Source organism: Rhinatrema bivittatum, chromosome 3 (assembly GCF_901001135.1).
Source record: "Rhinatrema bivittatum chromosome 3, aRhiBiv1.1, whole genome shotgun sequence".
NCBI classification, from domain to species: Eukaryota; Metazoa; Chordata; class Amphibia; order Gymnophiona; family Rhinatrematidae; genus Rhinatrema; species Rhinatrema bivittatum.
In genome coordinates this window covers 260772577-260794161 of record NC_042617.1, presented here as the reverse complement: position 1 = coordinate 260794161, position 21585 = coordinate 260772577, and the positions used below count along the sequence as shown (strand labels likewise).

Sequence of the window (21585 nt, the reverse complement as noted above, 5' to 3'; positions counted from 1 at the left end):
CTAATAATTCCTAACATTCTATTTGCTTTTTTGACTGCTGCAGCACACTGAGCCGACAATTTTAAAGTATTATCCACTATGATGCCTAGATCTTTTTTCTGGGTGGTAGCTCCTAATATGGAACCTAACATCGTGTAACTACAGCAAGGGTTATTTTTCCCTATATGCAACACCTTGCACTTGGACAATCTTGGTCTCCTGCCTCCAAATGGTGCTGTATAATGGCACTTCAAACTTTGAACGGTATGTTGCATGCACCATGTGTGGTGCCAGTCAGCGGTGAGAGGACATCAGAAAGAGGTAAAGGGCTTGCCTCCTGCCAGCTCAGCTTGGGGGAGGAGCCCAAGAATGGTTGGAGCCGTCTTCTGCCTTTGGGAATAATTGGGTGTATGAGGACATAGAGGCCATCACGTTTCTCAGGTTGGTGAGGTGGGATATTTGTGCCTAAAGGCCACTTCTTTTGGAGACTCCCTATGCTATCTGGCCCTTTCTGTTTGGGCTGGTTAACAAGGGGATACTTATCTATAATATGGCCATTTTAATGCCGCTGCATCCTGGATCTCATTAATGTGTACATTCTTAGTCAAAATCGGTGGATAATACAGGTTAATACTTAAGATCCCTTAAGAGTTGTATTTTTCTTAGTAAACAATGAAGCATGTTAAGGCATATTGGCTAATAGATTTCCCCTACAGAAACCTTTCCCCATGGTCTCCTTGCTAAATATTTGAATGAATAAGGTTTGTCCTTTCTCTCCTTTGCATGTATAGGAAGGGCTGAAGATGTGCATGTTTATGCAGAACACATTAACGAGACTCAAGAGGTACTGTTTCCCTTCTGCCATCCTAGGAAGGGCAAGACGTGTGTGCATGGTGCCTACCAGTGGCAGGCAACTCCAGTCCTGAAGTGGCAGAGAGGTCTGATTTTCAGGACATCCACAATGAATATGCAGGCCTAGATTTGTCAGTAAGCACACTAGGCCTGTACCTAGGGTGGCAAAAGTCTGGGGGCAGCAGGGTGGTTGAAGATTTTCTGCCTTTCAACTGTGCTGAATTTCATTCACCAGAGAACAGTCGTCTTCTTCTCCCTAATCCAGCCCCTCCCTTCCCAGGCAGCCTGCAGGGAACAGGAGGAGAGAGGGTGAGCCTGGAGTAGACATAGCAAAGGGGTGTGTGTGTGTGCTTGTGTGTCTCCAAGTGGGTGGGAGGAGAACAAGATCATGGTAGGGACACCTGGCTCCTCCCCACTGCAATTCAGATCCTCTCTCTCTTGATCTCAGATTATGACCCCAGATCCTGTAACCTTCCTTCTTTCTTACCTCTCTCTTCTAGACCCTGGAACCCACTTCCCAACCCCTCCTATACCCTCAAGCCTAGAACCTCTATCCCCATCCTTAAGCTTCCCCCATCTCCCATGACCTCTTTCCTTCTTATAAGCCCTCTCCCATTCCTGGTCCTCTCACCTTTTCCTCACCCCATTCCTGGTCCTTTTCCTTGCCTCTTCTCATTGCTGTTCCTGTCATCCCTGAGATCTCCTCCCTATACTAGGACTTGTGACCTTGGACAAGTCATTTTACCCTCTGTTGCCTCAGATACAAATTTACAGTGTTATTTTCTAAGCATTTTTCCCATAGACAAAACATGGGAGAAAACCTTTAGTAAATGGCCCCCTTAGATTATAATCCCTCTAGGGACAGAGAAATAACCACAGTGCCTGAATGTAATCCGTTTTGAGGTGCCGAAAAGCAGAATATAAATCAAATAAATAAATTATACAGACAAGATTGGAAAGCTATATTATTTTTATTATGTAATGTACAAAATGAAAATGTTTGCCAACGTTCTTCAGCATTTTCTATTTTTGCCACAGAATCTACCCCTGAGCTGGTGCAGGAAGCAGTGGGGCTAGGCCTTAGACTTTCTGCTCCTCGTTATCCAATCTTGGGGGGAGGAGTGACAGGGGCAACAGAACCAACAGTGCCCAGGGGCAACAAAATCCTAAATTAGACATTGTGAATATGTATAGTTGCCTGCACTGGATTGTTTGCACATTTATCTCCTGCATTAGTCATTGTGGATATTGTGAAAACCCAACCGGTTTTTGGCACTCCAGGACCAGAGCTGCCTACTCCCTGGTATACACTGAAGATTTCAGGTTAATATTAAGGCTCATAATAACATAATCAACCAAAATGAAGAGATAGTAAACATTAAATTACTAATTGCACAAAAATATCACCAATGAATGTAAAGGGATATCAGCAAGCTGGGAAAAATTTTTGGTCTAACTCATGGAAACATTGGAGCTAGAGTAGACAACCTGATCTTCTCAATTATTCATCCCAAAATCAAGTGCTCTAATGTAAATGATTTTTTTCAAAGTTTTTTGTATGCACTTAAAAATATAACGCCACAATAAATCATATAGGTGTTGCAGCAAAACCCACGAACATTTATATCAGAAATCTCATACGAATAACATAACACAAACGGCTCCAGCTTTTTTGCAGTGCTTTTGTTTTGCCACCTCTTGTCCCAGCATAAACTGTCTGAGTGAAAAGGATTTGTACCACTTGAGCAAAGCCACTGCAAATCTTCTTGGTTTTCTTTATTTTCTCAACTCTTATACATTAAGATGCTACATCCAATTTCTTTGCTTCTTTTGTTTTTTCAATTAAAGGTTTACATATAGAAACATAGAAACATAGAAATGACGGCAGAAGAAGACCGAATGGCCCATCCAGTCTGCCCAGCAAGCCTCACACATTTTTTCTCTCATTCTTATCTGTTACTCTTAGCTCCTTGTTCTATTCCCCTTCCACCCCCACCATTAATGTAGAGAGCAGTGATGGAGCTGCATGCAAGTGAAATATCTAGCTTGATTAGTTAGGGGTAGTAGGGGCAGTAACCGCCGCGATAAGCAAGCTACACCCATGCTTATTTGTTTTACCTAGACTATGTTGTACAGCTCTTGTTGGTTTTTTTTTTCTTCTCCCCTGCTGTAGAAGCAGAGAGCCATGCTGGATATGCATTGAAAGTGAAGTATCAGGCACATTTGGTTGGGGTAGTAACCGCCGTAACAAGCCAGCTACTCCTCGCTTTGTGATTGCGAATCCTTTTTTTTCTTCACCCCTGTCGTTGAAGCTATGCAGGATATGCGTGAAGCATCAGTTTTTTGTTTTTGTTTTTTTTTTTTTTCCCCTGCCGTTGAAGCAGAGAGCTATGCTGGAAATGCGTGATGTATCAGTCTTTCTCCCATGCCGATGCAGCAGAGAACCATGCTGGATATGCATGGAAAGTGAAGTATCAGGCACATTTGGTTTGGGGTAGTAACTGCCGTAACAAGCCAGCTACTCCCCGCGTTTTGAGTGCGAACCCTTTTTCTTCTCCTTTGCCGTTGTAGCAGAGAGCTCTGCTGGATGTGTGAAGTATCAGTTATTCTTCTCCCCTGTCATTGAAGCAGAGAGCTATGCTGTATATGCATTGAAAGTGAAGTATCAGGCATATTTGGTTTGGGGTAGTAACCGCCGTAACAAGCCAGCTACTCCCCTCTTTATGAGTGCAAATCCTTTTTTCCATTACCTCTTGCTGTTGAAGCTTAGAGCGATGTAGGAGTCACAGTAAGCATGTGTATGTTTATTTAATAAGGGTATTGTGTCAATAGCCATCATTCTGGCGAGTCACCCACTCTTCATTGGTGGCCTCTTGTGGTTTTTTTGTTGTTGTTTTTTATTTATTTGTGCCGCTGTTTGTGAAGTGATGCAGTGTTCCGAACTAGGGCACAGTGCAGCTCTCTTCTGTCATTTTAGCTGCCTTTTTTTTTTTTTATATGCTTCCTAGTTTGTTTTGGGTTTTTTTACCTAAAAGAAAGGTTTTTTTTTCTCTCCTGCTTCACAAAAAATCCTTGATTCAAAGAAGAACAAAAAAGTTTAAAAATGCCCCCTTTCAAAGAAAATACCAGTAGCTTTAAATGTACAAGCCTCAGACTCTATGATTCTCTGTGAGTTTTGCAGAGTGGACAGCGAATGTGTCGTAGTGCAAAGATTCTAGCTAAACGAAGTTGATGGCACAGCAGATAATTAACTCACTTTGGGCATGGGTACAGTGTGTCAGAGAGCATTTTCTGCTGTCCTCTTTCCTGAGACTCCCCTAGGTTCTATGAGAAAGTTGAAAACTTAGTGCTGAGATGTTGCCAGTGAGAGGGTGGGGCCTTGGTGTAGAGGGCCATGTAAAAAAACAAACAAAAAAACTGTAAATGTATGAGGGAATGGCAGTAGGCTTCATATCTGGAAGAAGAACTTGCATATAAAAATAAATTTATAATCCAAAAATGTTCTGCCAGGGTGTCTCGGCAAAGTACACTGCAAAACGCTGAGAAGATGAGATACAAAAAAGCAACTTGTTTCCCTTGAAATTTCCCTCTGCCTCTAGTTCATGTTAACAGTAAAAAAAAAAAAATTAAATAAACATCTTTCTAGGGTACAATGATGGGTAGGGTCTTAACACAGACAGGCCGATGCAATATAGTGCAGCACTCAGCCTAGCGCCCAGCTTGACGAGCGTTTTGGACGCACTAGAATAACTCCCGATACAATAATGGGATTAGCATATAAAAAATGCATGTACAAACCACTGTGTAGCTAATACCACTCATCACATGTAAATACCTTGGTGATGAGGCTTACAGCTCGTACCCCCAATGCAAAAAATCACCGTATGTCCAATGTGCACTTTTTAACCCGCAAAAATTAACACCAGCCCTAGAGCTGGCGTTAAGTCTTGACGAGCCCCAAACCATCAACAACAAAAAAAATAAATAAATACTACTTTTCTGCTCAATTTGCCAGCAAACATTTTCCTAACCCGTGGTTGTGTGTGGATTAGGAAAATAGACGTTCGCAAATTGAGTGTCCGTTTTTCTAACTCACGCACAGCTATGCCTCCTGGGCGCCCAATGCCAATGATGCACAAGGGACGCACAGTTGATCCCTAGCGAGTCCTTTGTAGCACGGCACCCAGGAGAGGTGGATGGGCACACATTAGGAAAACAGGCACTCAATACGAGTGCCCATTTTCTACGCACTTTTATTGCATCGGCCCCAGAGTATGAGTACTCAGATGAGGCACAGGATAGCTAACTCCTAGCCAGGCTTCTGATATAGTACTTTTCTGCCTCTCCCTGTGTATTCAAACTTCAGGGTGGAGTGGCACTGCGTCCCCTGCTGGCAGGAGAAGGGGGATGGGAAAGAGGACCACTGGGGGTGGCACACCAGATATATGTGTAGCGCTGACTGTTTTCTGTTGTGCTTGTAAAACCCGAAAGCTTTCAGGACAGGTTTTCTTTTGTCATTGTCCTATGTAGGCTGCCCTTGATCAGTGTGGCGCTAGTGCAAGGAAAAGCACTGGGTGGAGGAGCGGAGCTCAGCACGGCCTGTGATTTCAGGTGAGATTATGACTGTTGCCTGCAATCTAACCTTAGCTGTTTGACCACCATAGTTTACAGAATTTTGTAGGGGTGCCCGCCAGACTGTCGTGCAACGTTTAGCTGGTAATGCACCCAGGTTGTGGAATTCGTAGTCCTTAGAGGTCCACTATGAATCACCTCATAGGCATTTTTAGTAATTATTAAAAAAAAAAAAAATTCACAAGCATTTTCAGGATAGTGATTTCTTTATTGTGATTCAGACTTTGGGGCCTATTTTAAAAGTGTTGCTCGCGCTAAACATGTGGGCTAAGCATGAATGACGCGGATTTTAAAAGCCACTAACTACACGCATGTGCGCGAGCTAAACAAAAAGGAGGGTGGAAAAGGAGCAGGGCATGGAGGCTCCTGGGCGAGGCTAACAGTTATGCGTGTAAACACTATTTTAAAACTGGCCAGCGTAGTGCACGGCAGCTTGTTATCTGCATATATTTCTCAGAGGACAAGCAGGATGGCAGTCCTCACATATGGGAGATATCATTGGATGGAGCCCGGCCCTTAACTTTGACCTCAAAGATTCTAGAGCTTTCAAACATGCCCTACTGAGCCTGTGCAGCTGAAGTTAATACCCTGCCCCCAGGCAGAGTCCCTTAGTCTCTTCCCTCTCCCCCCCCTCCCCCCATGGAGCTGTGTGGTCATGGTATTCAGCTTTGCTCTCTCCTCACAGTTTTTGTTGTGATTTTCTTTCTGGAACTGCAGTTTTTTTCTTTTTCTTTCGGTAGTTTTTTAATTTTTTTTATATATTTTATTTTTTCTTCTTCCTTTCAACTTTCTGCCCACCACAGGATGGGCCTTACTCGATGTGCAGCCTGGCAGAGTCTGTTTTTGTGTCTGTGTCTTTGGCAGAATGCAGTCAGTGGGTGATCCATATAGGCCTCCGAGCCTGGGGATTCACCTGAGTTCTACCCAGGTAGGAGTTCCATGTCACTTCACAATCGATGGGCATCGATGGAGGCTTGGAAAGTGAAGGGATTGAAGACTACCCCACATTCTAAGGAATTAGTTCCACAAGCAGGAGCCCTGGAAGACGTAGCCTTCCCTCCGGCTTGCCAGTGCTGGCAGTACAGACTCCTTGTAAGAGAGTTTTAGCAGGAGCCTGAGCAAAAAGCATTGCTGCTGCACCTTTGGTGCCATGCCTGGTAACAGTGGCCCGTTCAGGCCCATGCCAGCACACTGATGGTCTGACGCATTGCTGTCAGGACTGCTTTGGGGACCAAGACTGCCATTGAGAGCCATGGTCACCTTGATACCATCGAGGTGCGTGACCACCCTTGACCCGTAAGGACCATCGAGCGGCATGTTAATTGTCCTGGGTGGGGGAAGGAGTCCGTCCATGTCGTAGGTATTTGCAGAGGCCATTGAACGCCATGGGCTCTTGATGCACCGGAGGAACAGCCTTGACCCAAGTGTCATTGAGTGCCATGGGCCTTGATTCGGTGTAGTAGCAGCACTGACCTCGAGCATCACAGTCCGGCCTGCGTTAGGAACCAGGAATGCCATTGTACACCATGGGCGCTCTTGATGCCATTGGAGTCTCCATCAAGGTGCAGGGCCACCATCGAGTGCCATGGAGGCTATCAGGTATGTTTGCCAGCGATGCTGTTTGTGGCTGCTCTCGACAATGTCAAGCACCGTTGCCGCCAGGGGCTCTGGGATTGCAGTTGAGAGCCTGGTCACCCTAGAGACCGAGAACCACTGAGGCGCGAGGGTCCTGAGAGTCCTTGAGCGCCATTAAAGCCCTAGGTCGATGGGGGCTTTGGGCCAGGGGCGGCTGTGGCACCATCGAGTGCTGGGGTCTCCATCGACCTGAGGCACCCTGGAGTGCCGAGGCCTCCAGGGTGCACCATGGTCCGGTGCCATCGAGGCTATTGAGCTTTGGGGGCTCCACCAAGCCCCTTTGCGGTGTCCACAAGGGACACTGAGGGGCATCAAGGTATGCCACTGATGATGTATGGCTGTCGGGTGCCATGGGTCATTGGAAGCCCCATGGGGCTTCGAGCACCATCGTTGCTGCCGAGTACTGGAGTTGCTTTTGAGGCTAGTGTCAGCTATAGACACTGGCAAGGACCCTGTTGAGTCTGCAGCATTGAAGCTCTCAGGTGCATAGCTGAGCCAAGAGGAACCATCGAGGACGCCAGCTGTTATTTGTTCCTTTGGGCACTAATGTGGTATGTAGTTGCTGCAGGGCCTTCGCCTTCAGGCACCAGTATCCTTCAGTGATGCTGACCCTCAGACATTTTCAGTCATAGGCACTATATACACCATGTGGTATCTGCAAGCAACTGGGGCACCATGCCTGGCACAACATGCCATCAAGTATGCCGGGTGCCTGTGACATGGTCAAGTGCAATCTGAGCCCTGGCTGTGAAGTCATTGGTGCCATAGATGCAAACCATCGCTTGTGAATACTGGGGGTGCTGTTGCCGCTATGAGCACTGGTAGATGTGATTGGATGCCACAAGGCACCACCGCAAAGCACCATGGGCACTATCAGTTATCGTGGGCTTCCCTTCTGCTGTTATGCGACAGAAAGGGATTATTCACGACCCCATTTCAAGGGCTGAGATCAGCCTCTTAGAGCTTTGTCAGGTACCATGGGTTGCATGGGGCCAATGCCACCCACCACTGAGGATGGCCATAGAATCCCAGTGGCACTAGGGATGCCATCATCACACTGTATATGCTGACTCTATTAGGAGTGTGTATTGTGAGAATAGATACGGTGGGGGTCGAGTACTCCTCCAAATGCCTCAGGCACTGGCAGGCGGCATTCTCTCTGTTGATGCCATGCTAGAGATAGTGGGACCGCTTTTGTCATGTCAAGGTATGTGTTTGTCTGTTTCACACTTTAGGGTGCAATGGAACACTAGCAAGAAAGACGCCATCACACACTCTTGGATTGCTGTTTGGCAGTGCACAGCCGGTGACTAACAGATGAGGCTTGGTCCCTGCTGTGCCGTGGGATTCTATCTACATGTGCGGCAATGGGGTGCATATGTGCACCGCCATCCGCAGGACACGGTACCACTGTATGAGTACTGGTCATCGTGCTTTTAAAAGTGGAGGGCACTATTCTTCCAGTTGCCCTTTAGTGTAGGTGGGTTTGTTTCCCTCATGGTGAACACAACAGGTTGTGCACCACTACCACCAGACTGAACTGAGACTATATTCCTGGTCAAACCACTAGGGGTGTGGATACCAGGAAGGTAGTGTTGGGAGTCTTTCCCTCCCACAAAAGAGAGGTATGTCTTTCAACTCTTTTCATGTTAGCTTACATTGAATCCCCTTGGGGGGAAGCTGCTGGGGCTCCGTCCCTTGCAGGACTGTCACCAAACTGGAGCCTTGATTCTTTTGAATCGATGCACCTCCTTGCCGGTCAGAACTTGCAGATGTTGGGGGGGGGGGGGGGGGAATGGCAGCAGCGATCATTGGACCATTCTTGCTTATCTATAGATTACTTTGGTGGCCTACTCCATTTTCTGGACGGTCACCTGCAGCCGATTTGGTTGCTTATGAACCTCAGTGATAGTAACCCACTCTCTCCTGGAGAATAGGAAGGTTTTTCGGGATCAGGAGGCACTGATTCCCATTGCTTTCCTGTTCCTTCAGAAAGGGGAAATATGACTCTGTTTTCAGAGGTGACCTTTATGGGTTCTCCCTTGGATGCCAGGTAGTGCACCCTTATAAGGGGTGGCTCTCGTTCTTCATTTCTCAAAAAAGAGATTTCATTACCTCTGACTGACAGTCGGTCTCTGTTTCCCCTATGGGATCCGAGAGCAAGTCGGGCGTTAGTGCTCTTTTCTAGGTCAATCTAAGGCACAAGAGGTCTATTTCATGAGGAAGTTATTCAGGATTTGGTGTCCCCTTTGTACTCAGGGTCTTGCCTTCTGGGCAGTACCCTAGTGAAGATTAGAGGTTTCTCCCATGTGAGAATTGCCCTTTGATACCTGCTGAGCAAAAAGTGTGGTTTTCACGGATGATTTCTCTTTCCAGTCATTCTCGCATGCAGGACCCTACTTCAGTGAGGAGGGTTCTGGTCCATTTGTATCCCAGTTGGCAGGTATAACTTTCAATTTCTCACCATAATGCAAGGCTGCTTTAGTTAGGGATGAGGGACTCCTCAACAGAGGTGCAACACTTGTGGTGGCTTGCAAGCTGTACTTCCCCCTTTTAGGGATAACCCTGTTTGCAGGCAGGGGGGATCCTGGTTTATGCAATTGTTCCACTTCCTGGACAACATGATTCCTTGGAGAAAGTATATGTGGGTATTGATACTTAGGCCAATTGGTTGGGCAGTCTGTTCCAAGATCAGACTGACTCTGCCCTGGTATCTTTTGGGTTGCCAGATTGGTAAAGAAATCCTGTTTCTATAGGGGCCTGTCTCTTGGCAGAGAGTTTCTGGATTTCTTCCTCGTGAAGTTTGCTCTTAGTTTCGACTGTCCCTATACTTTGGTTGGGGGGGGAGGGGGGCGATAACTACAGCCTAGTGGCTTTTTCTTAGCCCCGCAGACCCTGGGACTGCCTCCTTGTGTTCTGCTTGAAGTGGGTGAGCGGGGGGGGGGGGGGGGAGCTTGGGCATGGAAAAATATTCAGCAACCGAAGGTCTGAAAGAATTCATAGCATTGTTTGTTTGGTGTTCGCAGTTCATGAACATATATGGATTGTACCTTCGTCAGCGCACAGAAATTTCACAGAAACTGCCTAAAGAGCTTGATGAAAAGATCTGTTCGTTCCACAAATTCATTATTCGTCAGAGAATAATCATTTCGATATGAATAGCATTGGTAATATGGATGAAATGCCAATGACATTTGATATGCCTGGCAATTGCACTATAGCTGACGTTGGTGAGAAGACCATACTTGTAAAAACAACTAGTCATGAAAAGATCCATTTCATGGTGGTCCTGTCTTACCTGACAGATGGCACAAAACCGCATCCGGTGGTAATATTCAAGAGGAAAATGATGCTGGAGAACCTAAAAATTACAGCAGGCGTAACGGTTCGGGTTCATTCTAAAGGCTGGATGGATGAGGAGGGAACAGAATTGTGGCTGTGCAATGTGTGGGGTAGGTGACCAGGCTAAGAAAATGACCATCACTATTGGTGTGGGATATGTCCCACGCACATATAACAGAGGATGTGAAGGATGATGCAAAGAAAATGGCGATCACATTAGCAGTGATTCCAGGAGGTCTGATATCAATGCTCCAGCTATTAGATGTCTGTCTCAACAAGCCTTTCAAGGTCCAATTGCGGCATATGTGACAACAATGGATGTGTTCTGGTCCAGTAGAATTAACGAAAGGAAGGATCCTGATGAAACCAGACAATGATTTGGTAGTGAAATGGGTAAAGGATGCCTGGGAGTCAGTTCCACAAGAAATGGCCAAGAAGTAATTCCTGAAATATGGCATTAGAAATGTTATGAATGGATCAGAAGATGATGCCCTCTATGAAGTCAAAGACCATTCCGCATCGAATGATGGTTCAACAGATGGAGACAGCGAAGACAAATTTACGCTGATGGCATCACCAAGGAACAGTTCCAGGATTTATTCGGACATTTATTTATTTTATTTATTTATTTATTTATTTAAGGGTTTATATACCGGAGGTTCCTGTATAATATACATATCACCCCGGTTTACAATGAACAGTAACTATCGCTTCAAGTTAGCGGTTTACAATGAACATGGTTAATCCAGATAACAGGAAAATATATATAATAATGTTAACAATTAAGAAGTAATAATAAATAGATGAAATAACAATTAATAAATAAATAAAAAAATAAATAGATAACTAACAGTAAACATCCATGAAAAATAACAGTAAATAAGATAACAAGTTATGTGAAATATGCTGGGGTAGATGGATGATAAGTGACTGACTTTCTACCTGCTCTTAGCTCTGCGGGAATGCTTGTTTAAATAACCAAGTCTTAAGTTTCTTTTTAAATGTGGAGTGGCATGGTTCAAGGTGAAGGTCTGTGGGAAGTGAGTTCCAGAGTGACGGGCCCGCTGTGGATAGGGCGCGTTTTCTCAGCGCGGATTTAGCTGGTTGGGTGATTAGTCTGTTCTGATAAGTGCTTCTGGTCGGTTTCATGGATGTGTGTAGTTGAATTTGGAATGTTAGCTTGAGAGGCGCGATGTTGTACAAGGCTTTATGTATCATCATTCCAACAATGAAGAATCATGTATCATCATTCCAACAATGAAGAATCAGACTTGGAAGGATTTGAATAAATAAGGATTCAAACAGCAGGGACAGACATGGGGGAGGGAGGCAAGGATTCATACAGCAGAGACATTTTCTTAAGTTGTTAAATGATAATGTTTCTTATGAGACACTTTATTCTGCATTTCAAAAATAAATAAAAGTGATTTTCTTAAGTTATTGGTTTGTTTCTTAGTATGATTTCACTATTTCATTAGCCCCCTAGATTTTACCCTCAACTTATCCACGGGTGACAGAAAATTCTTGATTTTGGAGCCCAAAAACTACCCTTGACTTATATATGAGTATATACTGTAGATAAAATCACATCCCAAGAGCTGGCTTATTTATTTGGATTTCCACCTTTTTGAATACAAAATTCACCCAAGGCAGGTGCCTTTTCCCTGTTTTTTATTTTCTATCCAATGGGATATTGCCACCAAATGGGTTTGTTTTGCATGTGCCCTGACACAAACGAACCAATTTCTCAAACTTACTGCTAATGCGCTTAATACTTGCATTATGTGAAAGAGAGCTTCCTTCTGGAGCTCACAGAGTGTAATATATATACATGCAGTATGTCAAGGTGCCCTTGGATGGTCTTTTTATATATGTTGGTGGTGCCAAATACACTTGGAACTATTTCTGTATTTTTTCCTAGTAAAATTATGCTAGACTACAATTAGAATGCTTGTATTTTTGATGGTTGAGTTAGAGGTCTCATCACCAACTAATCATTTGTGGGTTGATATTGAGCATCATTACATAGCATCCCTCTGTTTGTGAGAGCCAGATCTCACAGCAGCATCAACAGATAGCCAGGGCTGAGGTCACTGGCAAATCAGCCAGAGAGCGGCAAGTATCCTAGAGCCAGCACAGCAAACCACTGGCAGTATTATTCCATACAGGGGCTTTTCATGTTAGCACCTTAGGCTGATATGTTTCTCTTCCACGATCATGTTAGCATGCCAGGTGCAAGTTCCCCGTGTGCCCTCTGGTCCCGTGTGATTTGCAGCAATTTTTTTACGTGATTGCCACTTGGCCTTTGTAGTAGAGCAAGGGAGAGGTCATGGTACCCCACACTGAAATCTTGGCATTTTTCACCCTTAAGGTAGCAGCTCTATCCTTCCAGTGGTAGATTAGGCACAGTGTTCTGAGATGCAGGTTGAGTAACAGTGATTTGCCTGGGGCGGGGGGTGATATTTATGTATTTAGTTTTTTAACCTATGAGTTTCCTGCTGCTTCTTTGGGGGTTCTAGTTTAATCACAACCATCCTGTACAGGGCTATGGCATCCTGATTCTTCATTCACAGCTACTCAGGGTTTCCCACCCTACCAGAATGTGGAGCCCGGGGCAGATCATCCAGTGCCGTCATCACCACTCCCACCACATAATGCTTTTCATCAATGCAACTGGCAGTGCTTCTTAGCTGCTTCCTCCACTTCCTGTGCTGGCTTCAATCCAAAATGGGAATGTGTGGGGCCCCACACAAGTCAGAATGCAGATAGGAGATAGCAAACATGGTTAAGAGGTACTGCTCCCCTCCTGCTAATGGGGGACGGGAGAAGACCACAGCGCAGGGGACAGGAAGAGGGCGGAAGCACAGAGCTCAGGAGAAAGATCCCCATTCACCCTTGACAATGGAATGCCTTGATCCTAGCCAGGGCTAGATGCTCCTTGGCCAGTACACACTTCGGATGCACTCAGAGTCTGGCCACTAGCTATCGCTGCTGTATGATGGCCAAGATTCCCTTCCTATTCACCTCCACCCTGATCCAGGACTGTGCATTCTGCTTCACAATGATTTGCTTTTACCCCTTTCCTTTGTACCTTATCCATTCTCTGCAACATTCATAAAATAAAAATGAATCCCTCATGTGCGTGGGATAAACACTGTGGATCCATCAAGTCTAGAGGACGTGAATAAAGAGGAGGCAGCAAAACACTGCACGGAGCGGCAGTAGCCACAGAGGCATTCCCGGAGCGGGATGCCAGTGGTTGGTGTTCCACCTTCACGGAGCGGAAGGATGGAGGGCTGCCATCTCCAAAAAAAACAGGGGTGGGTAAGAGTATGGGGCAGGAGTGTGGCCTGCTTGTTGCAGCGGTTGCTATCCCTAATTGAGCTGGATGTTCACTTGGATGCAGATCCGGCGCTGCTCTCTACATTGGTGGTGGGGTGGAGGGGAATTAGGGATGGAGGGTACTGTGGGAGAGAGAAAAAGGAAAAAAAAAAAAAGATAAAGTGCGTAGCTTGCAGGGCAGACTGGATGGGCCGTTTGGTCTTCTTCTGTCGTCGTTTCTATGTTTCCCAGCCTCCCACCTCCAGCTGCCCTGAGCCTGCCTCTCTCCCATCTGACCACACTGGGACATAAGGAGAGGCAATTTTCTAGTAGCCTGTGGCCTTGCAACTGCATGAGCACCTTTAAACAAGTCCATTTTTCACAACAGTTCAAAGGGGAAACCACCTGTATCCTTTCCTGTTGAAAATTAGCAGCTGCAAACCACATGTGCTAAAAGAAGTCCGTGTACTTTGCAGCTGCTTTTTGTGATGGGGGGGAGGGAATTGTGCACACAGAGTTGGAAATCCACCAGCAGCTGCACAATTTTATTCCCCCACCTAAACATACCCACAGGAACACCTTTTAATGCAGCTAAAAGTGTAGGGGCTACGGAAAGCCGCACATGCTTTTAGCAGCATTTAAGAAGGGCAGTTTTCAGCCAGGCCGATTTACTTAGGTAAATGCATTGGGGAATTTGTCCTCAAGGTGTTCTGTCAGTCCCTGAAATTGGCTTACCTCAGAACTCTCTTGGTCTTTGTGCCCTTGGAGCTAGAGATGAAGCATTTTTCTGGAAGTTGTTTTTTTTTGGGGGGGAGGCGGCGACTAACTGCAACACTGCATTTATCCACCCTGGCAGTAGCTCACAGATTGAGTGTATGGCATTGCCATTCATGCCAGGAGAAGTGCTACCACTGTGCTTGCTGGCACTGTGCTGGGCATGGTAAAAAAATAGCAAAGATGAAGGTAATGTTGCCCATCCTTTTGCACGTGAAGAAGACTGCCTGTAAAGCAGAATGCCTGGAGTCTTCTGCAGCATAAACCATTTTATTTCATTTGTTACCCTGACCCTGTATTATGTGGCGAACACCACGATTGTAACTTTTAAGCCATATAAACTGCATTCATAAAATCTTTTTATTTCTTCTTCACTAATATTGCAAGAATCAGGATATTTTTTACTTAGGGCTTTGTGCTAGTATAATTTTGCTCTTGTTGTGTTTGGGTTCCCTTTCGAAGGGAATATAATGCTTGCCATCACCTGGGCCTATGAACCTCTGCTAGCGCCACCACAATCTGTGATAGTAAGGGATATCGCAGGGTTTCATCCTGCAGTAGGCTTTCTGATTTCAAGAAGCAAATTATCTTCTCGTGCAGATGTTTTGTCATAATTCATTTCATGACAGCGGTTTATGACCACTTTTTGTTCAGATAGGATGCCAGTGAATAACGTGGTCCTTGGGGAACCAGCCTGTCTGCATCAGTGAGGTGAATGGCCTGCTGGCACCATCCTGACGCCCAGCTTTGGCATGTACCATTCCCAAGAGGCAAAGGAAAATGAACGCTGCTGTTATTATTACTCTACTGAAACTGGATAACGGACACACTGGGAGCTAAAAATGACTTGTCTACTCAGCATCACACAGAATTAAGGATGCAGAGTTCTAGTGGCCATAAAACTGGAAACTTGGCAGGTTGGGACATGTTTCATTGGAGTAATAAATAGATGGCACACTGTAGGAGCTCTGGCGACCACAGGGGTTGTGTCTTCCAGTTTCCTGTCTAGTCTCCAGCACTCGTGTGTTGCAGCATCTCTTGTTGCTCCAATAAAAGAGATCACAGCCTGCTAAGGTTTTTGGGCAAGGAGGGGTGTTAAGCTTGTGTCCCATAACTTCTAGTCCAGATTCAGTACTATAAAGCCACTAATGCACAGGTCTTGCCCCTGCACCCAACTTTGTTTAAACTTTGTCCTCTCCTTTCACTTGTAAAGCAATAAGGGATGGAGAAACAATAATTTTCACTTTAAAACTGCCCATAAACAAGGTTTAATAAATAACTGACTTTTTTATGACACATGGTTGCCAACTCATGAAAAAGATTTTTACTGACTTTTTTTTTTTTCACACACACATTTTACCATTTCCATTTTGTGCACAGCTGGACTTATTGTGCCAAGATTCATCCCCAACTCCCCAACTCCCAAATAGTGCAGCCTCACACAGCCTGAGCCTACGGCCGTGGAGACAAGCCCCATTACTCATGATATTTTTACTGACATGAAATTATATATGGATGTGTCTTGTGTTCTGTCTTTTTTAAGCTTTCAGTAGATTTTCAAACAACTGGCAACCCTGCTATGGCCATTATAAATGTATGCTCCTAGACATTTTCTATTAAAAATTACCAAAGTTGTTAACGCTAAGACATTCTTTAAATTCTTGTTGCTTTTATCTTGCAGGTTAATGACACCAGGAAGTGAAATCTGTTTTGTTCAAAAACACATGGGCTTGGTGCCTGGCTGGGGTGGAGGTGCAAGACTAGTTCAAATAATTGGTAGCCAACAAGCCCTTAAAGTGCTGAGTGGTACTCTCAGAATGGATTCTTCGAAAGCAATAAATATAGGACTGATTGATTTCATATTACCACCAGCTGAAGACAGAGCTTTAGAAGAAGCACAGCAGTGGCTGTCCCAGTATACCAGTGGCCCAGCTGAAGTAGTTCAAGGCATAAAAAAGGTAGTCACATCAGGAAGGGAACTACTGCTGGTGGATGCCTTAAAGAGTGAGAAGGACATGTTTGGAAGGCTGTGGGGTGGGCCTGCCAATTTACAGGCACTGGCTCGAGGAACAAAACACAAATAATCAACAGTCACTTCCAGTCCGAATGATGATGTTGACCTTTTAGAAGCGAGCCTGTAAAAGACATTCATATATTGCTCTGAACCACATGTTCATTTGCAATAGCACAACATTTCTAAATGGGAATTGGTTAGAGACAGCCTCATAATAAAATGGTACATGCAACAGGAATGGATCTGAAACAGGAATGGATTTTGTTTGGTTACTAGAGGGAAGAGATTGGGGGGATGAAGGGAGGCAGACAGCACAACAGCTGTCACATTTAAGCAATTTTGAACATGACAACATTAGCTAATAGCAGATGATGGCATTTAAAATTGTAGATTGTGTATTTTTGGGTGGTGCTGTTGCAGTAGCTGAACTGCACAGGAAATCTCCCCTTCCGTGATTACTGCTCTTCTCGCACCCTGCTGGGAAACATCAGTGGCACTGTAATTGTCACCTCAGCAGCTGGCACAGGCCCAAGGGGGTCTGGTGCAGCCTTTTCCAGAAACCAGGGAAAAGAGGATAAACCAATTGTTGATTGTGGCAATAAGAATAGTTTATCAAGCAAGAGGCCACTAAGGTGTGGGGGAAAAAAATAGGGCATTTAAAGTAGAAATATAGTTTCCTAGCCCAGCTTACAGTAGCAGAACCACCATTTTCCTGAAGGTGAAAGATTCCATGTGTCTTGAGATTCTTTTTAAAATGTTCAAATTTTCCTTTATTTTTTAATCACTGTAAATTAAAAGGGAAGTGCAGTTGCAGCATTAAAAGGAGATGCAACACAAAATAATTGCTGCCTATTATTATAGTAATTAGCCTTACCCTCTAATTTTCTAGCTGAAAAAATAAGTAAACCTCCATTCAAACTGTTTTCAATTCTGAAGAAGGATGGGACAGAGAGCTTTGTAACTGGCAGGTAGAGCTCCTTTTTTTTTTTTATATACCAACATTCGATCTGACATATCACATCGGTTTACATTCAGGTACTGTAGGTATTTCCCTATCCTCAGGTTTTTTGTACCTGAGGCAATGGAGGGTAAAGTGATTTGTCCAGGGTCAAAAGGAGCAACAGTGGAACTCGAATAGCCCACTGCTCTAACCACTAGGCTATTCCTCTTCCCCTAAGGAGCGTCTTAGCCATATACATATCTATATAAGTGTACAGTACAGGTCTAGTGTTGTTGACTCATCCCCATCACTCATGTAGATATGGAAAAACCCACTAGATCAAAGTATATCCCAACCAGTGTAACCAATGTTCTCCGTTAACAAGAAGGGCTGAATTAGCCATGAGTGATGTCATCAGACCATGCTGAATGGACCCTTCTCTCTTAGTTCATAGAACCTTTGCTCTAGTGTGGATGCTGCCTTATGAGCCCCTCAGGTTTGTTTGTTTTTTTTTATCTGAGTTCCTGCAAAGACATGTACTCTCTAAGGTTTTGGTACTTTGTGGGTTTTTTTCTATCTGAATTCATTATGCTGCCTAAGCAGCCTCTCATCACCATATCCAGTTCTAAAAGGACTGCAGCTAACAGCTTCAAAGACTGCATGTATGTCTATAAGATATCCATAACTGAGCATGACATTTGTGTGTGTCTTGGACCAGACCACAACACAGCAAATTGTTTCGAGTGCAGCCAGATGTCACCAAGGTCCCAGAGGAACAGGAGCTTGAGGATGGAAGAACTTTGAAGGCTAATGAAAAGCGGGAGTCATTCATCTTCTGAGTGGGACCCCCTCTGGCTCCGTCCATGCTGAACTGAGCAGGAGCTCCTCAAGCAAAGCTCCCTTTTCTGCAATGCAGGTCTCCAGCTCAAGTCAAGTATAGAAGCACTATGAGCAAGAGTCTATAATCCCTTCACATGCCCTGTGAAGCTTACGGATACATAAGAAGCAATACCATGCATCAGAGCTGGGGGCATAGTCAGCATGACCAAAGCTGGTTGGGTTCCATCCCTTTGATGCAGCCTATGTCATTGACACAGTGGCTCTCTGTGCCATCGATGCATGGGGTCTCAATTTAGCCAACGCAAGTGTTTGCTCTGGTAATGCATTCAGCATTTGAGCCTTTCTTGTTCTGGGCTGCTGTCTGAACACATTCAAGGCAGGAAAAATCAGCAAGAGGCCCCAGAAAGTATTCACTACAGTTACTGCCTGCCATATCTCCATCTAGGCTCCTTGAGCAAGGACTTTACCTGGAAATGGCAGACCCAATATGAACCAAGGTGATCCCTACCCCACCGGGAATTCAGTTGGAACTTCTCAAGATGAACTTATACAGGTATTGGAAGAAGATGTCTTTTCCTACTTCCCGGTCAGAGGACAGAGCAGCCCATAGATCACATAGAATTGGTAAAGGCTTTCTTTGCTTCACTAGCAACTAGTGAGGAAAGCAGCACTTTCAACCTCTTGTCAAGAATATTGGATTTGTTCCCTCAAGGTTGAGTTGCTCTGGCCTCCAGGTCATGGTAGCTACAATTAGAAGTCCCAGAGCAGGGTGCTAGTCTCTTCCTTGCAGAGTATAGCCAGTCTGAAGAGGGTACCCAAAATACTGTCATCTGGCGTATGATGGAGGAATATTCCCTTCCAAGATGACAGAGGATCCTACCCTAGTCACCTTCAAAGAGGCTAGGAGTGACTGGGTAAGAAGACAGGAGACAGAAGAAAGTGGGGAAAGCATAGGAAAGGGGAGAGGAAGGGGGGAAGCTAAGATAATGAGGAAAGAGTGAGAAGAGGGAAAAGAATCACTAGAGAGACAAGGATAAGGAAGAATTGAGGTAGTGTGAGAAGACAGGGAATATCTAGAGGGCAGGAGGAAAGAACCTCTCTGCAGGGGGAGAAGGGGGGAAGTGGGGGGAAGTTGGGGAAAGAGCCAAGATACAGGCCGATACAGTACAGTGCGCTCCGGAGCGTTTTCCCTTACCCCTTATTCAGTAAGGGGCGGAAAACGCACTTCCAACCCGCAGAACCTAATAGCGCCCTCAACATGCAAATGCATGTTGAGGGCGCTATTAGGTATTCGCTCGTGATTCAGTAAGTAAAATGTGCAGCCAAGCCGCCCATTTTACTTTCAGAAATTAGCGCCTACCCAAAAGGTAGGCGCTAATTTCTTCAGGCACCGAGAAAGTGTACAGAAAAGCAGTAAGAACTGCTTTTCTGTGCACCCTCCGACTTAATATCATGGTGATATTAAGTTGGAGGTCCTGAAGGGTAAAAAAAAAAGTGGAAAAAAAAATTTTTTTTTAAGTCGTCCGGCAGCTGTCTGGTTGAAAACCGGACGCTCAATTTTACAGGCGTCTGGTTCCCAGCAAAATTGAGCGTCGGCTGTCAAACCCGCTGACAGCCGCCGCTCCGGGCCAAAAGGAGGCGCTAGTGTACCTAGCGCCTCCTTTTGCCCGTTTCTACCACCGTACCTAATTTAAATACTGAATCATGCGCACAGGCGAGTGGCCTGTGTCCGCGCCGGGAGAGTCGCCTGCTCTCCTGTGGACTTTACTGAATCGGCCCGAGAGTGAGGGAAAGAAGGAAGAGTTGAGGTAGTAAGGGAAAGAGCCAAGGGAGGCTGTGGGCTGCCCGATGGCCCCATCCCACCAGCAGCCATAGTGGAGCAGAGGCCACGTTGCAATCCTGACCCAACAGAGGCCAAAGTAAAGAGGTGGGACCAGGACTGCTGGGAGAGCAAATGGAAGAAAAGAAGGTGAGGTCTATGTGTGTGTGGGAGAGAGAGAGAGAGCGCGCGCATGTGTGAGACAGAAGGAGCATGTGAGAGGCAGTTTGTGTGTGGGGGAGTGTGAAAGCAAGACAGCTGTGTGTGAGAGGGAGTGTATATATATATATGTGTGTGTGTTTGCGCGCACATGTGGGAGAGGGACTGTGTGCATCTGAGAGAGGAAGTATGAGTGTGTAAGCATGAATATGTATGAGAAAAATATGTGAATATATGAGGTGAGAATTTGTGTGCCCTCCCACACCTACTAATCCATAACAAGCTCAGGATGACTGCAAATTGAAATTTCCAAAGGTATGGAGTGGGAGGTTTTTGTTTTTGTTTTTTTTTTTAAATCCTTAGTTTTAATTTGGTGTTATTTTATGTGTCTGCTGTTTTGAAATACTTGATTGATGATTGGGAAATTTAAAAATCAATTTATATGAGTTTAATTATTTGATTTTTATTCTTCTGCTGTCTTGAAATATTTTCATTATTAATATGGTTTTACTATTATGATTGATGTTTTAGATTTCTTGATTTTATTGTTTGATGTTTTTGTATGCACATTTTTATTTATACTTTATTCGGTGATGGTCTGTGTTCTGCACATGTGATCAAGGTGAGGTATTCTAGTGTGTAGTTTCTGTGTAGGGATCTATAGCAGCCTGGCTTGTTCTGTTTTCCTAATAGGTGTAGTATTGGTATTTTAGGAATTGGTGAAATATTTACAGCATTACTTTTTCATAGGTAAGACTGTTTGAGTACTGGCAGTTAGTGCTGATTTCGTATACTGTAATTGTTCCCTCATGGTGTTCTCTACATCCAACAGAATAATATACGCCTAATATCATATGGGCATTTTTACAGGGTTTTCTGATTGGTGCCACAGCAGTGTATGTAAATATAATACACAGGTTACTGTAAGTTATATTTTTACCTTACTTTGCTCTGAATGTTCTTGTTAATGTAACATCTATTATAAATGCATGAGTGTGTGTGTGTAGATGGCTGGGGTGGGGGCTTTAAAGTTCACCTCGAGCATCTAAAACCCTTGCACTGGCAATGGGTTCTAAAGGAGAGGGGGTGCATCTGGGTAGGGAGGAATATCGGATTCAACGTTTAGATTACTAGAGAGAGATGAACTGGGGGACACATGGAGGGAGGGCAGCACAGTAATTGTACACACAGGACAGCAAAAATACTAGCACCAGCCCTGCCCCTACTGAAGGAGGAAAAGAAAGGAGGTAGAGAAAAGACCAAAAAAAAAAAAAGAGG

At 44.8% G+C, this 21585-nt stretch overlaps 1 protein-coding gene across 3 annotated transcripts in view; it reads left to right on the top strand.

Annotated features, from left to right (window-relative positions):
- The window catches only part of ECHDC1 (ethylmalonyl-CoA decarboxylase 1), a 48578-nt gene extending 31053 nt beyond the window's left edge, over positions 1-17525 (top strand). For 2 of the 3 annotated variants that reach the window (XM_029594534.1, XM_029594535.1), the window contains 3 exons: positions 771-823; positions 5362-5442; positions 16217-17525. In XM_029594534.1, coding sequence (XP_029450394.1) covers positions 771-823; positions 5362-5442; positions 16217-16619 — 537 coding nt within the window. In that variant the 3' untranslated portion in view covers positions 16620-17525. The remainder of the gene's footprint in view (positions 1-770; positions 824-5361; positions 5443-16216) is intronic. The other variant, XM_029594533.1, reaches the window with a different exon arrangement.
- The last annotated feature ends 4060 nt before the right edge of the window (positions 17526-21585 follow it).